Source organism: Ciconia boyciana, chromosome 1 (assembly GCF_034638445.1).
Source record: "Ciconia boyciana chromosome 1, ASM3463844v1, whole genome shotgun sequence".
Lineage (NCBI taxonomy): Eukaryota > Metazoa > Chordata > Aves > Ciconiiformes > Ciconiidae > Ciconia > Ciconia boyciana.
The window spans coordinates 141,278,148-141,293,078 of record NC_132934.1 but is presented as its reverse complement, the minus strand read 5'-3'; the positions used below and the strand labels follow the sequence as shown (position 1 = coordinate 141,293,078).

The following is a 14,931-nucleotide window of genomic DNA, read 5'->3' as shown; positions in this document are numbered from 1 at the left end:
CTTTAAGATACTTGTCCTTTTTTCTGTTGGCCCTTCACACAGAAGAAATCCATCACACTATTTTAAGGTCATATCATATCACATCGTATCATATTTCTTCCTGTCAGACTCATTTAGAAACAAATTGTATTTGATTCCTATTTATTTAAAAAAATTCTTCCTGCAGGTTCTTTGCTGCTGCTTATAGGCATTCTTGAAAGCACTAACTCCATTAAAAATACTTTTGCAATATCATCTTAATTTCCCGAAATCCACAGATTCCACTCTAGCTTCTGAAGTGAGATACCCAGTGACTGAAGTGTACTAAGCACTCATGCAGCTGCTCTTTATTGACCTGCAAATTGTTGCCTTTACAAAATAACCACTGGTGCAGGATACTAGAGCAGTATCAGCAGTTTATATGAATTTTACCTTAGGTCTTGCTTACCTTTGACATGATGTAATGAAATTTTGATACAATGAAAACGGTAATTGTATTTATTTCCCCAGATATGTGAAACAAGTCCCCACCAAGTGGAAGGCAGTATACCATGAATTCTTGTCATACAAGGCTAACTGTGCCAGCCCCCTATTAGTTTGCAATGATGGGAGAATCAGGAAATATGAATGACTTAGAAAGGTTTTCATGTTGTGATGGTACAGTGTAATTAGCTGTACCTAAACAAGAATTAAGAACAATGACCTTTTAGGGTCTGAGAAATCTTGCTGTGGAATAGAATGACAGACTAATTTAAATTATCCTTGATTAAAGATCAATATAGAAAAGGAACAAATGCCAGTGAATAATAACAATAATATACACTGCAGAGTAACAGGAGAGCCTGGCTCCAAGCTGACACTTCCCACTAAGACATACACTGTGTCAAACCAAAGCTGTTGGGCTGGCACAAAGTGTAGACAGCCATAGAGATTGATGCATTTCAAGGATGATGAATACTGTCACGTAAATACTCCTTCAGTGGAACTTTTTAAACACTAAAAGCAGCAAGGAAAATGTCAGATGAAAAATGCTCTCTCATGGTCATACAGCACAGAATGGAACAAATCTGGGGCCAAACTTAACTGTTGTGACAGAAAAAAAAAACCACATGAAAACATATCTGTAACTCTTGGTGAAGTATCTGATGAAATAGTGGTAAAAGTTATGAGATGACATGAAATGAGTGAGGGCTGTGAGTTAGATATAACAAAAAGTATGACATCAGACATCAAACGCTGAAAAGAAGAGAAAGTGGTCTCTAGAAATGCAATATTTTTAAAATAAAACATAGATAAAGTTCACTAGATTTTTGTGCCATATCTTTAGCCGTTGGAGAGAAATATAACTCTGCTCTCTAGTTTAAGTCAACGTCAATATATGCCAGTTCTGTGTCTGGCTTTTCCCTTTTATTTAAACCTAGACTCTTGGGCATGGGACTACTCTGAAGCACCTGGATAACCTATAATCCCTGATAAAAGGCAGCAGTGTCAGAACTTTTTATGCTTTCAGTACTTGAGGGTCTTCATGTAGGAGTAAAAAAAAAAAAAAGATGTAATCTATTTCATTTCTCATTTACATAAGTGGATATTCCAGAAATGACTAGAACTGGCTGAAAATGTTTTGCTGTTCTTTGTGGGGAAGGGGTGGTAAATGAAGTTGGGAAAATGTAGGTATTGCAAAAATCTGTCAACTTTCCATTGAAAAAAATGGTATGTACCTAATTTATTACATGCTTATTTTACATCTGAATTGTTTGAATATTAATGTATATTCTCCTTAATTACCACTGTGTCTGAGGGGAGCTGCAGTTCACTTGGTTTATGACAAAATTCTTTCCCTGGTCTGGACTTTGTGACTGGATTGCATCGACATCATCCCTGAGTGATCTGGGTTTCTTTACCACAGTAAAATTTGGATAAAGTAATCTGGGTGGGCTATAAAAGACTGAGAAAGCATCACTGCCTTAAAATATAACTTTTAGAAGACACAGTGAGGACCTTGGTGGCCACAGTGGAACACCAAACAAAATGGTTTGAATCAAAACTTCATCCCAAAGTGAAATGTTATTTATTATGCTACAGCTCAAACAAGATGTTTAGACATTTCCAAACCCCTTCCTTATTTTTTATTTGCATTAATAAAAGGTTAATATCTTGCTTTTCAGGCTAATTTGAGGTGCTGAGAAGCATTTTAACATATTATGATATTGAATACATAATATCATAATTTCTAGTGGGATGAAAATCCCAGTTTTACCAGCTGCTAATGGCCTCTGGAGAGATTCAGGCTGATGAGGTTTGTGATGTCAAACAGCTGTAGATGAAAATACGAGAAACAATTGACAATAATTAAATAATACAAATGTAAAACTACAAATCTCAGACAAGCACATAACTGTCATGGTATTATTTCTTATGACTTTTATGTGATATTAAATACCATTAAATTGTCATACTCTTAGCAAAGTCAAAATAGGAACATACTAATCTGCAGATTTATATTTCAGACAGTAAAGAAATAAAACAACACAATACTTAGTATGAACAAACTTCTGAAGCTTTTCTTTTTTTTTAATGTGAAATTGATTAACTGAAAAGAAGATAATTTATTGAGTCCACCCAGCAATTTAAGGTGAACAATTCACAGAAATGACACAATTGTAACTCCTTTTCTTGTGTATGAATTATCTCAGAGCAAGCTGTGGAATTTCGAAGTGTACCTGTAATTAAACATATTTGCTGAACAATTCTAAATCTGCAGTTTATTTGCAAAAGCTTTATATACAAATTCAATATTCAAAATTCAAGCTGCTTGATTAGGTCAGTAGGCACATAATATGTTTCTATCTTGGAAGCTTGGTTCTTCATATCAAAAATCTGATATGAATAATTCAGAATTTGCTTTTTGCAAATACTCTTCAATAATATGCTCAAAATTCATCAAACATTATTGTTAGTACCTCTATTCAGCAGAATCTTATCGTAGAATCACAGAATGGTTTAGGTTGGAAGGGACCTTAAAGATCATCTAGTTCCAACCCCCCTGCCATGGGCAGGGACACCTTCCACTAGACTAGGTTGCTCAAAGCCCCATCCAACCTGGGCTTTGAACACTTCCAGGGATGGGGCATCCACAATTTCTCTGGGCAACCTGTTCCAGTGCCTCACCACCCTCAGAGTAGAGAATTTCTTCCTTATATCTCATCTAAATCTACCCTTTTTCAGTTTAAAGCCATTACCTCTTGTCTTATCACTACATTCCCTTGTGAAAAGTCCCTCTCCAGCTTTGTTGTTGGCCCCCTTCAGGTACTGGCAGGCTGCTATAAGGTCTCCCTGGAGCCTTCTCTTCTCCAGGCTGAACAATCCCAACTCTCTCAGCCTGTCTTCACAGGAGAGGTGCTCCAGCCCTCTGATCATCTTCATGGGTCTCCTCTGGACTCACTCCAACAGGTCCATGTCCTTCTTATGCTGGGGGCCCCAGAGCTGAATGCAGTACAATCCAGGTGGGGTCTCACAAGAATAATTACAGAAAGCAAACAATACCCAGCTCAAATTACTAAATTGTCTATGTACCTTTCCAGTGAAAGGAAACCTGGTTGATAAATGGAATTTAACAGCATAAAAGAACAAACTATATATACTTACTCAGCTTTTGAAGGAAGAATGATACTAACATACCTGCAATATATGTAAATCCCTTAAATATATGACTAACTTATATTGCTACTCCTACATATTTTTTCTAACGAAACTCATTGTTTATCTAAATTTTAAATATAAAATGAAAGTATATTTACTTGTGGAGGCTGGATGTATTAGATTTATCTGAATTATTTTGACCCCTAATTTGGAAGATAGATTTTTCAGCTGCTAAGCTATACACTAATATGGGAAGCTGCTTAGCTAAACTTTTTTTTCAGTGCCACAGAAAATACTAACAGAACAATTAAACCATTGCTTCAATGGGAGTTGCAGTGCATGCAAGTAATAAATATATGGAGCTTATTCTCTTATATCTTCATTGTCTGAATTTCTTTCCTTTTACTGGCAGGCTTATAGAACTACAAAAGCTATGAAAACTCAATGCTAACTTAAAAGTGCAACCTCTGTTACTTTAATATTTTTGTACTGTTTATCAAGGCATTGTTTACGTTAGATAATGAAATGAAGATGGGGCAGAAAACACACCTCAAAGACTTTCTACACAAAAGGATGAACACGTAGTTGTTTGCACAAAGCATTAGAAAATACTGTGATATTTTATTATTAAAAATGCTGCTGAAAAGTTTATACATATGTGTCCAGCCATATATATCTTCTATCATTACTTAAGGCAAAAAAACAAAAAATTGCAAAACAATAACAGAAGAAACCATTAAACCCTGCGTGCCTCTTAAGGTCAAGAATATAAGCCTGGGAAAGTACTTTTGTTTTTCTTTTACAGTTTGCAAAGTATATTTTGATATCATTATTATAGAATTCTATGAAGACCCTATAAATCTGTTCCCTCTATAAATCATACATCAGTCCAGATGTATCAAATTATTAAATCAACTTGATTGTAATTACTTTTAAAAGCTAAAATCATTCACTTACAGGAACTTTTTTTTTACCCAAATGTCACAAGCCTGACACAGTACTGTACATATTGCTAGCAGAAGACAATTGGAAGTACTAAACAAATACTGTAATTCACATTACAAACATACCCAACTGATTATGATGCCAAGCATCATTACCTTTTTTTACTTTTTTCTTTTTTTTCTTTTTTTTTTTCTTTTTTTTTAACCTTTTTTTTAAGACTTATGAACTGCTGCATCTCAGCTGAGGCATTACATAGGTGGCGGAAATGGCCTGGTATAGAGTCAGCATTAATCAACATTATGTGATGGATCAGTGAAAAAAAAACAGTTTTCCATTTGCTACTAGTTGTACTTTGGGGTTTTTGCTTCATCACATTCCAGCCTGAGCATTCAGGTGAGGTTTATAGCACATTTATTATAGATAAAGGATTATATCAGCCACATGTTGCATTTTTGTCATGTCATTAACTTTCTTGTTATTTCTTTCCTTCAGAATCTGTTTTACTGCCTGCTATAACAAGGAGTTGTGCAGATGAATAGACCTAAGTGAACCACTTTGTCTTTGATTTAATTTGTAGGGGTGACTATTCCAAGACATGTTATTAGAAAACAAAAAGCATAGAAACCAAGAAGAGGTACAAGGCATCTTGTGTTAGATACTTATGGGACATATGATATTGATGCAGCTTAGTTGTGAATTAATAATAGAAAATACATCTGGGATAATCATGTTCAAGTGCAGACCAATTTGTTCAAATATCTTTGGTTACTATCTCTCGATGATGGATTAACTTTCAAAGACAAAATATGAAACAATCTTCATCTGCGAGAATTATTTCTAGCTTTTCACATTCAAATCAGTTGTTTGAATCAAACTGCTAAGTTCCTTTGTTTGATAGCTCTGCTTGGCCCCTGGCTTCCCGGTGAAGGAAGGGCAGAAGGGAATAATCAACTAAGAATTTTGCCCTTCCTGAGAGTGATGCTCTCTGGGATTTTCGGTTTTATTCAGATGCAGAACAGCTGATGATGTCTCTGCTTCTCTCTCCATAATGTTCACTGACTATGGGACTGCTGTGTCCAGCAAAAAAAGTATCAGCAAAAGAAGTGTTTTCTGACAGGTACGCTCTCAAGCACAAAACAGGATACTGGGCAGAGAAGTTCTTTACACATTGATCATTTCTGAACAGTTTAAAAAACAGCCAGCCAAACAACCCACCATTTCCTCACTTTCAAATTGTGGTTTTCTTTCTTTTAGCAAAGCTAAGAAGGTGCTTCCTCAGCTGAGATTCCACTGCAACTGCTGGTGAATATAGAGCTAGTTTTCCTCAGAAAAAAACTGACCAAAACACAGGCTTTCTTTGCTTTTGTCAGGGCACAAAACTCTTCCTAATGTATCACAATAACCAAGAACTACAAACTGGACTCTGAATATATATTATTGGATGTTTCTTGGTTCAGTTCAACAAGCTTAAAATAGTAACTATTTTCTTTTGTGGTTTTTTTCTCCATTTTCCAATCCATTGCTGTGTTGCATTTTAACAAAAGCTAACACGAAATTAAATTATAGAAAAAAAAGTCTCAGAAAAGAACAACAATCTCCTATGAATACTTTAACATGCACTAGTGTAACCTGTAAGAGAAAATATGCAGGTCACACAGACAACTGTATCCTCTGCATGACACCATGGCCTCATATAAATGAAACATGTTAGAAAAACTCATGTTTTTTGTTTACCACTAGTAATTAAGAAGAAATTCCTCCTTTGGGCTTGGAGGAAACAGAGGTGATATGACTAATGTATATACACATAGGTCACAACTGAATGCACAATCTTTCTAAAAGCTCTTTTCAAACTGAAAACATCAATAAAAGCTTCTTTTTTTTTGTTTTTAAACTCACAGCTATGTACATTTTTACAAAGTTTCTTTAAATATAGTTCAGGCTGGCAAGTCATCTCTTTGCACAGAACTATACGTATTTTACTGCATAGTCAGTCCTCCTCTTTTTTTTTCATTTTTGTTTTTAATAATAAAATTCTATTTCCCCCATCTGGATTACAGCTTCATATGCTGGGTAAAAGCCCATGGTGATGTCTTTGTTTTAACAAGGGCCATTCATGGTATGGCACATAAAGAATTTTTTTATTATTTTATTTATTAAAAAAAAAAAACAAAACCAAAAACACCTGTACAGTCACTGGCTCTCTGTTCCAGAAGACTCTGCTTTGCTTGTTACACTCAAAACACCATTTTAAGTGACTTCTTCTGGCCTCAACTTTCAATCAAAGTGGCTGAGATCTTAAAGCAGTATCGTAACAGCAGTGTACACTTTTCACATTTCACAGGGTTTGCAGTTGATCTGTAACATCTGAGAGTTTCTGTAGGAAGGATCAGTAAGAAAATAATGACTGTCCTTCTCTTTTACTTGTTTTTAGTTTAGATTCTGACAAGATGTTCAATGGATGGTATTATAACTTTTTCCTCTTTTTTTTTTGTTTTTTGTTTTTTCTTTCTTCCAAGTGGCTTGTGAGGGTAGGGGGAGAAGGGCTGAGCTATACCCTAGTGGTTGAATGTCCATGGGGCAAATTTGTACTGTTTTGTCCTCCACTGAAGGTGTTGAAAGTATGCAAAGGCTGCATTCCTGTTAATGTATTTGGAATCATGGTTATGGTGTTGGGTGTCATTAGCGGGATGTCGTCTGGGGACCTTCTCAAAGTAAGCGTGTAGTCTGGCGGACAGGTTAGTCTCAGTGTGTCATGGGCCTGCAGCGATTCACACTCGTGGTCATGTTCTAGCTGTTTCATCTGTAATGACATAATCTCTTCATTTTGTATATGTGCGATATCATTGGTTGTGTTCCTCTGGGGGCTAGGGCGCCTGTGAGTCTCGTGACGCCGCTTGTCCTTCTTGTAATATAATGCAGCAAAAGCTAAAATATTGAGGAACAGTAAGGATGCCCCCACAGCAATGGTCACACTCAGTTCCGTGGAGTAATCTCGTTTGTTTTCTATCAGAACTGTTGTATCCTCTGGAGCTGTTTTATGGGTGTCTTTTGAATGTTTCGGATTGTTGGCAGGTGTCATTGCTGGGCGTTTGGTGGCTGGCCACAGTTTACCAGGAGAACGTCGTGTCACATAAGGAAATGATGTCATGTCAGGAGGCGGGACTTTAGTTGTTGTCGAAACGTACTGAAATATTTCATTCAGGTTGTGAAGGTGTGGTACAAGCTCCAACCAGAAAGCAACTTTTGTTGCTCGGTAGTGATCACGAACTCGGGGTTTCAGGCCAATATGCAGATAAAGCTGGTCTTTAGGATTGTATTTGGACCAGGCCACTTCTTCAAAGCGGTTGGGTTTTGTGTGGATGAACTTTGTGTCCTGTGGAACAGGCTGGTTTGGATCTCTACAAAAATAAGAACAGGCAATATTATAGTCATTAAAAAAACAAGAACAAAAGCAAAAAAACAAAAAAAATCCATCCTTTAGTTAATGGTTTATCCAATAATTAACATAACCTAGAAACAGAAGCTAAAAAAACCCTCCCAAACTTAACAACAGATGTTAATAAATACATAAAAGAAAAATTACTTACTGTACAGTGCATCTCAGACACTATAATACTTTTTTTACATGAAAATGAAGAAAGGGTTGTGTTTCAGCTCCCAAAAGCTCATCTGAAGTTCTGTGATTCAGTATCATACTCCAAAGCTGTCTTAGGGAGGTACTAACTACATTTCCCCATAGTAAAGGTGTAGGTTCAGCTCCTCTCACGGTTTGACATTAACTTTCTTATTTAAGTTACCACTACTTCCACTGCTATAAGTAGTAAATATGGGCATTTAATCCCTCTGGCAATGTTGGAAGTCCATGTGACCATAAGAATTTATACTAGCTGGGTATATTACAGAAAACATGTCAAAACATGAAGTAGCAGGGCTAATACATGTAACTGGGAACTATTTCTCTTTGTGTTCCTTTACTGAGCTATTAGTCCCCCTTCGTTCAAATACCTGCTTTAGGGAAAAGCCTTTGAAGTATTTGTATGTCACAAATCTTTCCATCATTTGCATTAGGAGATTACTATTTGAAAGTTCTGTGTGCTCATTGCTACTAAATAACCACATTTAATGGCCATAGGACAGTGAGCCTTAATTCTGTCCCAGTTTGTAGGGATGAGAAATATATTAGCTGAGATCAACAAGTTTTATAGTAGTTAAGTAGCAGTAGAGATAAGAGTAGTACACTACTCGCAGATAATTTCAAAATTGGTAACCCAAATATTTAATTGAAATTAAGCTTTTCCCATCTTTTCTTTTTTTGTTGTTGTTCTTAGAGGTTCATAATAAAGACAAACCAATGGCACAAAAGGCATTTAAATGTGGTTAATGTCTATGTATCCTTATAATTTTGGTAAACCATATGTAAATATGACTTCATTTTGGCATGAAAAAATACAGAAATTTAAAATTACTAATACCGAGTTTAATATTCTGTTGTGCATGAGTTTGAATCTTTTTTTTCAGCAAAGCATATTTTCTGGGACTTTGTGATATATTATACTGAGATTACATGATTCATTTTCTGTGCGTTACTCTGAGAACTTTCCATTCTCCTCTCCATTCCCAATTGCATTAGTTTATTTCCTGTAAAAATGATTCTAATATTTTCCTTTTCTCCCAATATACTGTTATGTATGTTACGGGAATACCAAGATCCACCGCTACAGATTTTAAAGCATCTTAGTTTTTTTTTCTTTTTCCATTTTCAAAAAACTTATGAACATGATTGCCTAGTTTAGCATTCCTTTGCTGTTCATAAAGAGCTGTTCCTTAGTTCTTAAACCAGACTGGTAATTTGACTTTAATAACCTTATGATTCCTGTATTCATTTGCTTACCTGAAAGAACTTATCTTACCTTTTTTTGAATGAAAGGAAGAATTATTTTTGTATGTAATTTTGGTACTTTGGTTTACATATGCTTGGGGTTTTAGGTGTTTGGGGGTTTTTTTGGTTTGGGTTTGTTTTTTTTTTTTAATATATTATACTGTATCAAATCTTTCCTATCTCAATAAGATATAAACTAGGGGTTCCAGAACTGTGGCTCTTTCATGTATTTACCTGTCTGTCTATCTATCTATCTATCTATCTATTTCTTTATTTTTCATTTTATGTAGTAATAGTTAGCCAACTTGTGTTAATTCCGAGCAAAAAGATAATTGCTTAGTAATTGTTCATCCTAGTTGAAGCTAGAGGAGTAATATCCACTTCCAAGCAGTACAGCAGCAGATGTATGCTGCTACTTTGAGGGATTCTAGCATGCACCCAAGAAGGAAATAAAAGTATTTCTTTTGTTCTTAAAGAACAGACTGAAAGATCTGGCAAATCCAGAGGAGAAGACAATGGCCCAGTTCAACATATCTACTGCTACAGTAGTTTGGGGTTCAACACATAAATTCTAAACCAAATTAAAAATCAGCAAGATTATGAAAATGCAAAGCATTTTTCTTGTCAGAAACTCAAAATCCTGCAAGAATTACAGCACAAAGTCCGTCTTGTGTTCTCCCCACTTGCTGTTCTGATTCACAGCACAAAAGACTCTGGGAAAGGTCCTACAGAACACATATAAATTAAGCTAACTTGTGTAAACGAGTTGCATTTGATACACAGTACAGGAGATGAAGCAGCTGAGCACTCATTTCAATAAGCCAAGCTGGGCATGCACTTTTTTAAAATTCTTTTTTTTTAATGGCCCTATAAAAACGACAGTAGATGATGATTTTAGATAGAAGAACTAAACATTTTTTAAATTAGCATTCCTTTCCCCTTCAACTAGCCTACAAAACAAGTAAATATCAACCTCCCTTTCCTTTCCCTCTCTTCCGTTCTCTACCTCCATCTCTCCTTTTTAACTATATCTATTAGGAATAGCCAATTATGCTGCCATCTCCTCCAAACACAAGAGAGAAAATTACATTACATGAGGCTAGCCTTGTATTTCAGGATTTGTTTACATGGCTGTGTGTGGGCATGAAGCTGTCCATTGAAACAAGGAACAGAACAAAAATCAGCCAGCTCTACAGACAAGTCACTTTTTTTGCTGAGGGTATCAGAATTCTACTATTGGCATCAGCTCTAGGGTTGATCACTTAATGCCAATAAATGGTCTGCATATTCTCTCTGAATTCGGAGGATAGGTATCTAAATGATTTTTTTTTTTCACAAGAAAATGGAATAACTAATTCCAGTCCTAAATAGAGGATCTAATAGTGCATGGATCTGGGTTTTACAGACTAATGATAATTTACCAAAAATATTCAGTGGATATAAATAAGAGGATTTTTACTTTCCTTGGCCCTCCTCCTATGTACACTGGAGGCAATTCATAAAATCATAAGGTTACAACTTATGACATGTTAAGTCTTTTTCTTGGGAAGTTGGGAAGCTTATCCTATTATGAACACTTTTCCAGTATTATAGATAGGCATAAAATATAGATATACAATCATTTCTCAAAATATAGATATTCAATCATACACAAAATGATTGTGTATATATACACAATCATTTCTCCTATTGAATCAGATGTTTGACAAAACTGTTGATCTGTTACTTTAACTTCAAATTTCCTTTTGCTTTTTTTAGCTTCTCACATCACCTCTGTGTTTCTGGATATTCTTGAGGCTCAAGTGTGTAATTACAGAAAAAGGCTGCTAGGAAATCTTCCTTTAAAAACCTGCTGCAATCATGGTGATAAAAATATAATTTGAATAATATATTTTCAGTTCTGTACTTCTTCCAGTAATGGCTCTCACAGGGACTAGATAACTTGTTTCCCAATCCTACTAGTTGGCAGGGAGGGTTTTTTTCTTCATCCTATTGCTAGAAAAAAATTGATTATTATTGTTGTTCATTTTGCTCTCTGATTATTTATTTTCACCACCTTTAGAATTCAATTTAAACAGCTTCTCCATCAAAAAATTCCCCCATCCTGAACTTGCCTTCCATATGATAGAAGACCATATGATGGTCTTTCTTGTCGTATCTAAGGTATTTTTTTATTAATGTGCAGAATCATCTGATTTCACCTATTACTTTTTTCCCCCGCTTTCAGTCTGCACTGATTTTGCTTTATTTAACATGTTGCTGTTTATTGACTTTTTCTCAGGTGATATAAAGTAAATGTGTCTGCAATGAATGCTGACTGAAGAGCAACACACATTCCTGTTCACAAGGTGAATTAGTAGCTGACCTGGAGGGCAAATGAGGGAACTCAGTATTTCATATCTGGTGATATTGGCATGGGAAGAATGATAGGGAATCTCAAGATGTTTTCTTTTAGCCTGAAATCCATATAACATATTGAAATACTATTCATCTTTTAATTACTTCTGCAACAGCATTAACTATCACTCAGAACAATGGAAATGTTATGTTAATGCACTTAAAGTGTTTTATTCTTTTGTGTCATTCTCTAAGTTCATTGGAGAGCAAAATGTCTTAACAGTTACATACTGAGTCTGTCTCCAAGACACTGAAAGGTCCCTTGATCATCTACTTTCTTTCAGCAGTCCTCTTTTCTCCATGTGGAGAAAAAAAAAAGAGAGAAAAACTGTATGGCATTTCTTCATGCTTCCACTGATTTTTCATGTTGTCTCAATATTAATAATGGTATAGCCATTCATGCCTGAAGGACTGGTACACAAGCATATATTCCCTTACTTCCTTTCCCCCCTTATCACCAGGTCCCACTGTTGCCATGCTGCCAGTCAGCTATTATAACTACTAAGGAAAGCAAACCATAAGTACACTGTTTTGTTTGACTAACACAGATTGGCCATTGGAGACAGTTATTTCTTCAGAAAAAAACATCAAAAAGAAATGCAACAGCCTCATAAAGAAGTTCACAGAGAATTGATTTGAAAACACACTTTAATCATTATGAGTTTAATTGTGTCTTCCATTAGAAAGTCAAACTGAATACAAAACATAGACATCCTTAATAATTCAGTCAGGTTTTTGCTTCAGAATCAATGGTAGTAAAATAATTCAGGAGTATTTATCTGAATTATAAAGAAAACAAGGATACATCCTTTAGGCCTTTATCTTTCCCACCACCAATCTAGGTAGAGCTGGATGAATGGGAGCAAAAATAGAGTATTGTAACTCCTCAAAAGAGAGTAATTTTTAGAAACCCGATAGAGACCCCTAATGAGAACGTGGCTTTGTATCTACTCTATGAAACTTCAAATCCTTCTTTACAAGAGTGTAGCTGGTAGAGTATCTGCAAAGACCTGGCACACATCCCCTCATGTCATTCACTCCCCCCCTGCTGATATATCTGCGAAGGATGTAACATGACCCTAACTAACAGAACATTTGAGAATACAAAATTACCGTTACAGTTAGGATAGTACTCCTGGCAGCAGATTGAAGCTTTGAGTGTACCTTTTAATGAAGTTCTCACATATAATTTTGCACATAGTGGAATCAAAAGACATATTTTCATGTCATTTTTGTGTCCCAAATGTAGTTTCTTACACCTACTCTGGAACAAATTGCTTTTCTATTTCTAAGGCATGTTAGAAACATAGTTTTGAAAAGGCCAAAAAGACTATTAATGGAAAAAAAAAAAATAAAAGGTCATAGAAAAGTAGAAAATGGGGGATTAGCAAAATGCAGCTTCCAGGTATTCATTTCAAGCACGATCCATTTGCCATTAAACAGTCACTTTAATTGCCACTTCCTATTTGCTAGGTTCAGTAACTGACTTCAAAGTAAAACACAATAAAAGCACTGTGCCTTGTGCTGTGTCTTTGACACCTAGTGATTTTACAGGATTGACCTACCCTCCAAACTCAGCCTTAGCAGTAGGCCCATTAAATAATGTGTGTTTTTTAGCAGTGGGTGGCATGTCAGTTAAAAGTCCAGCACAGTCCATCAGAATGATGCACCACCTGAGCCATAATTATACAATAAGTACCTGGATGCAGCCTCTGTGGGAGAGTCATCAAGACTGGAAAAGTCTCAGAGACATTAAAATTAAATAAATAAATCTTCAGTTTTAATGTTCAAGGCTCACTTACAGGGAAACATGGAATAAGAAAATCTTGCAGTTAACAAATTTTTCATATGTGTTGCCATGGGTGCAAACACAAAGAAAGCCAAGTTCTATCACAATAAGGATGGGAAACGATCAATTAAAAAAAAAGGGTCGAAAAAAACTCAAAACAAAGCCCCCATCAACACAGCCTTGAACCATATCAATCTTTTTGAGAGCTGGAGGACCTGAGTGGGCACATGGATTCCAGATTGTATGTGGGAGGGTAGAGAGAACAGTTATCCCAGATAGGTCCCCTGTTGCTCTAGGCTTGAGGTGCTACAGCCTTCCCTTTTCCATTGGAGGCACCAGAGGTGCAGAGCAAATGGAAAAGCAATCTTAAAATATTATTTAAAAATAAATAATTAAATTTATTAAAAATAAATTTAATTTCTTAAAATTAAATTAAATTTATTAAAATTAAATTAAATTAAATTTCTTAAAATGGAGAGCAATCTTAAAATATTATTTTCCTCCAAGTATTCTCTTGTCCTATCGAGAACAATTAATCATTGTTCATAAAAACAAAGATGAAAAACAGTAAGGTAATGCATCTTGGGTTGCTCTTTTCCTTTCCTTGTGAAAAATGAAATTTTACAGCTAGAGGTCATTTTTAATGACACATCTTTCAGACCGTCTATAAAGGGGCAAATTTGTAACAGTAGATCCACCCCATTCCTGTCTCACCAGCAATGGTGAAGTTTCAGAAATGACTGGCGGCTGTCCCAAAGCACCTGTTGTGCCTTTAGGTGTAGTGTGACAATGGATTCATAACCAGAGAACAGAGTGATGGCATGTATAGCCTGCCAAAATTAGCTTTCAAGTAGCAACAGCTGGAAAGTGCTTGCAATTACGAGTAATGGTGGCAGCTGGGGCTGTGAGAAGCTCCTGTCAGCCTCAAAAAATTGCTTAAATATGACTACAGGGAATAGTCATAAAGTAATTGTAAATAATAGTGAGACTGTGGAGATCCTGCATCTCCATAATAATTCCAATGATGTATATTCGTGAGGATCTGAAGTCCTCTATGTATATGTGGCATTTTATCTATAAAATAAAGACAGACTTGATGGTATAGTCATCTTTCTGAGTGTGCACTACAGCCAGCATGCAGCATTCTCTGTCCATAAAGCAAGCTTTCATCCTGAAGTTTGTCCATCCCAGTACTGATGACTTCTTGTTGCCAAATACATTTAAATATTCCACAGTTCATTTGCTTTTGTTGCAGTACTGTGGGATTTCTGTATGCAAAAGTACCTGTTTTTCTAAAATG

At 35.7% G+C, this 14,931-nt stretch overlaps 1 protein-coding gene across 3 annotated transcripts in view; it reads right to left on the bottom strand.

Annotated features, from left to right (window-relative positions):
* Positions 1 to 7,114: 7,114 nt before the first annotated feature.
* The window catches only part of NLGN4X (neuroligin 4 X-linked), a 137,414-nt gene continuing 129,597 nt past the window's right edge, over positions 7,115 to 14,931 (bottom strand). For all 3 annotated transcript variants that reach the window (XM_072852968.1, XM_072852977.1, XM_072852987.1), the window contains one exon: positions 7,115 to 7,964. In XM_072852968.1, coding sequence (XP_072709069.1) covers positions 7,115 to 7,964 — 850 coding nt within the window. The remainder of the gene's footprint in view (positions 7,965 to 14,931) is intronic.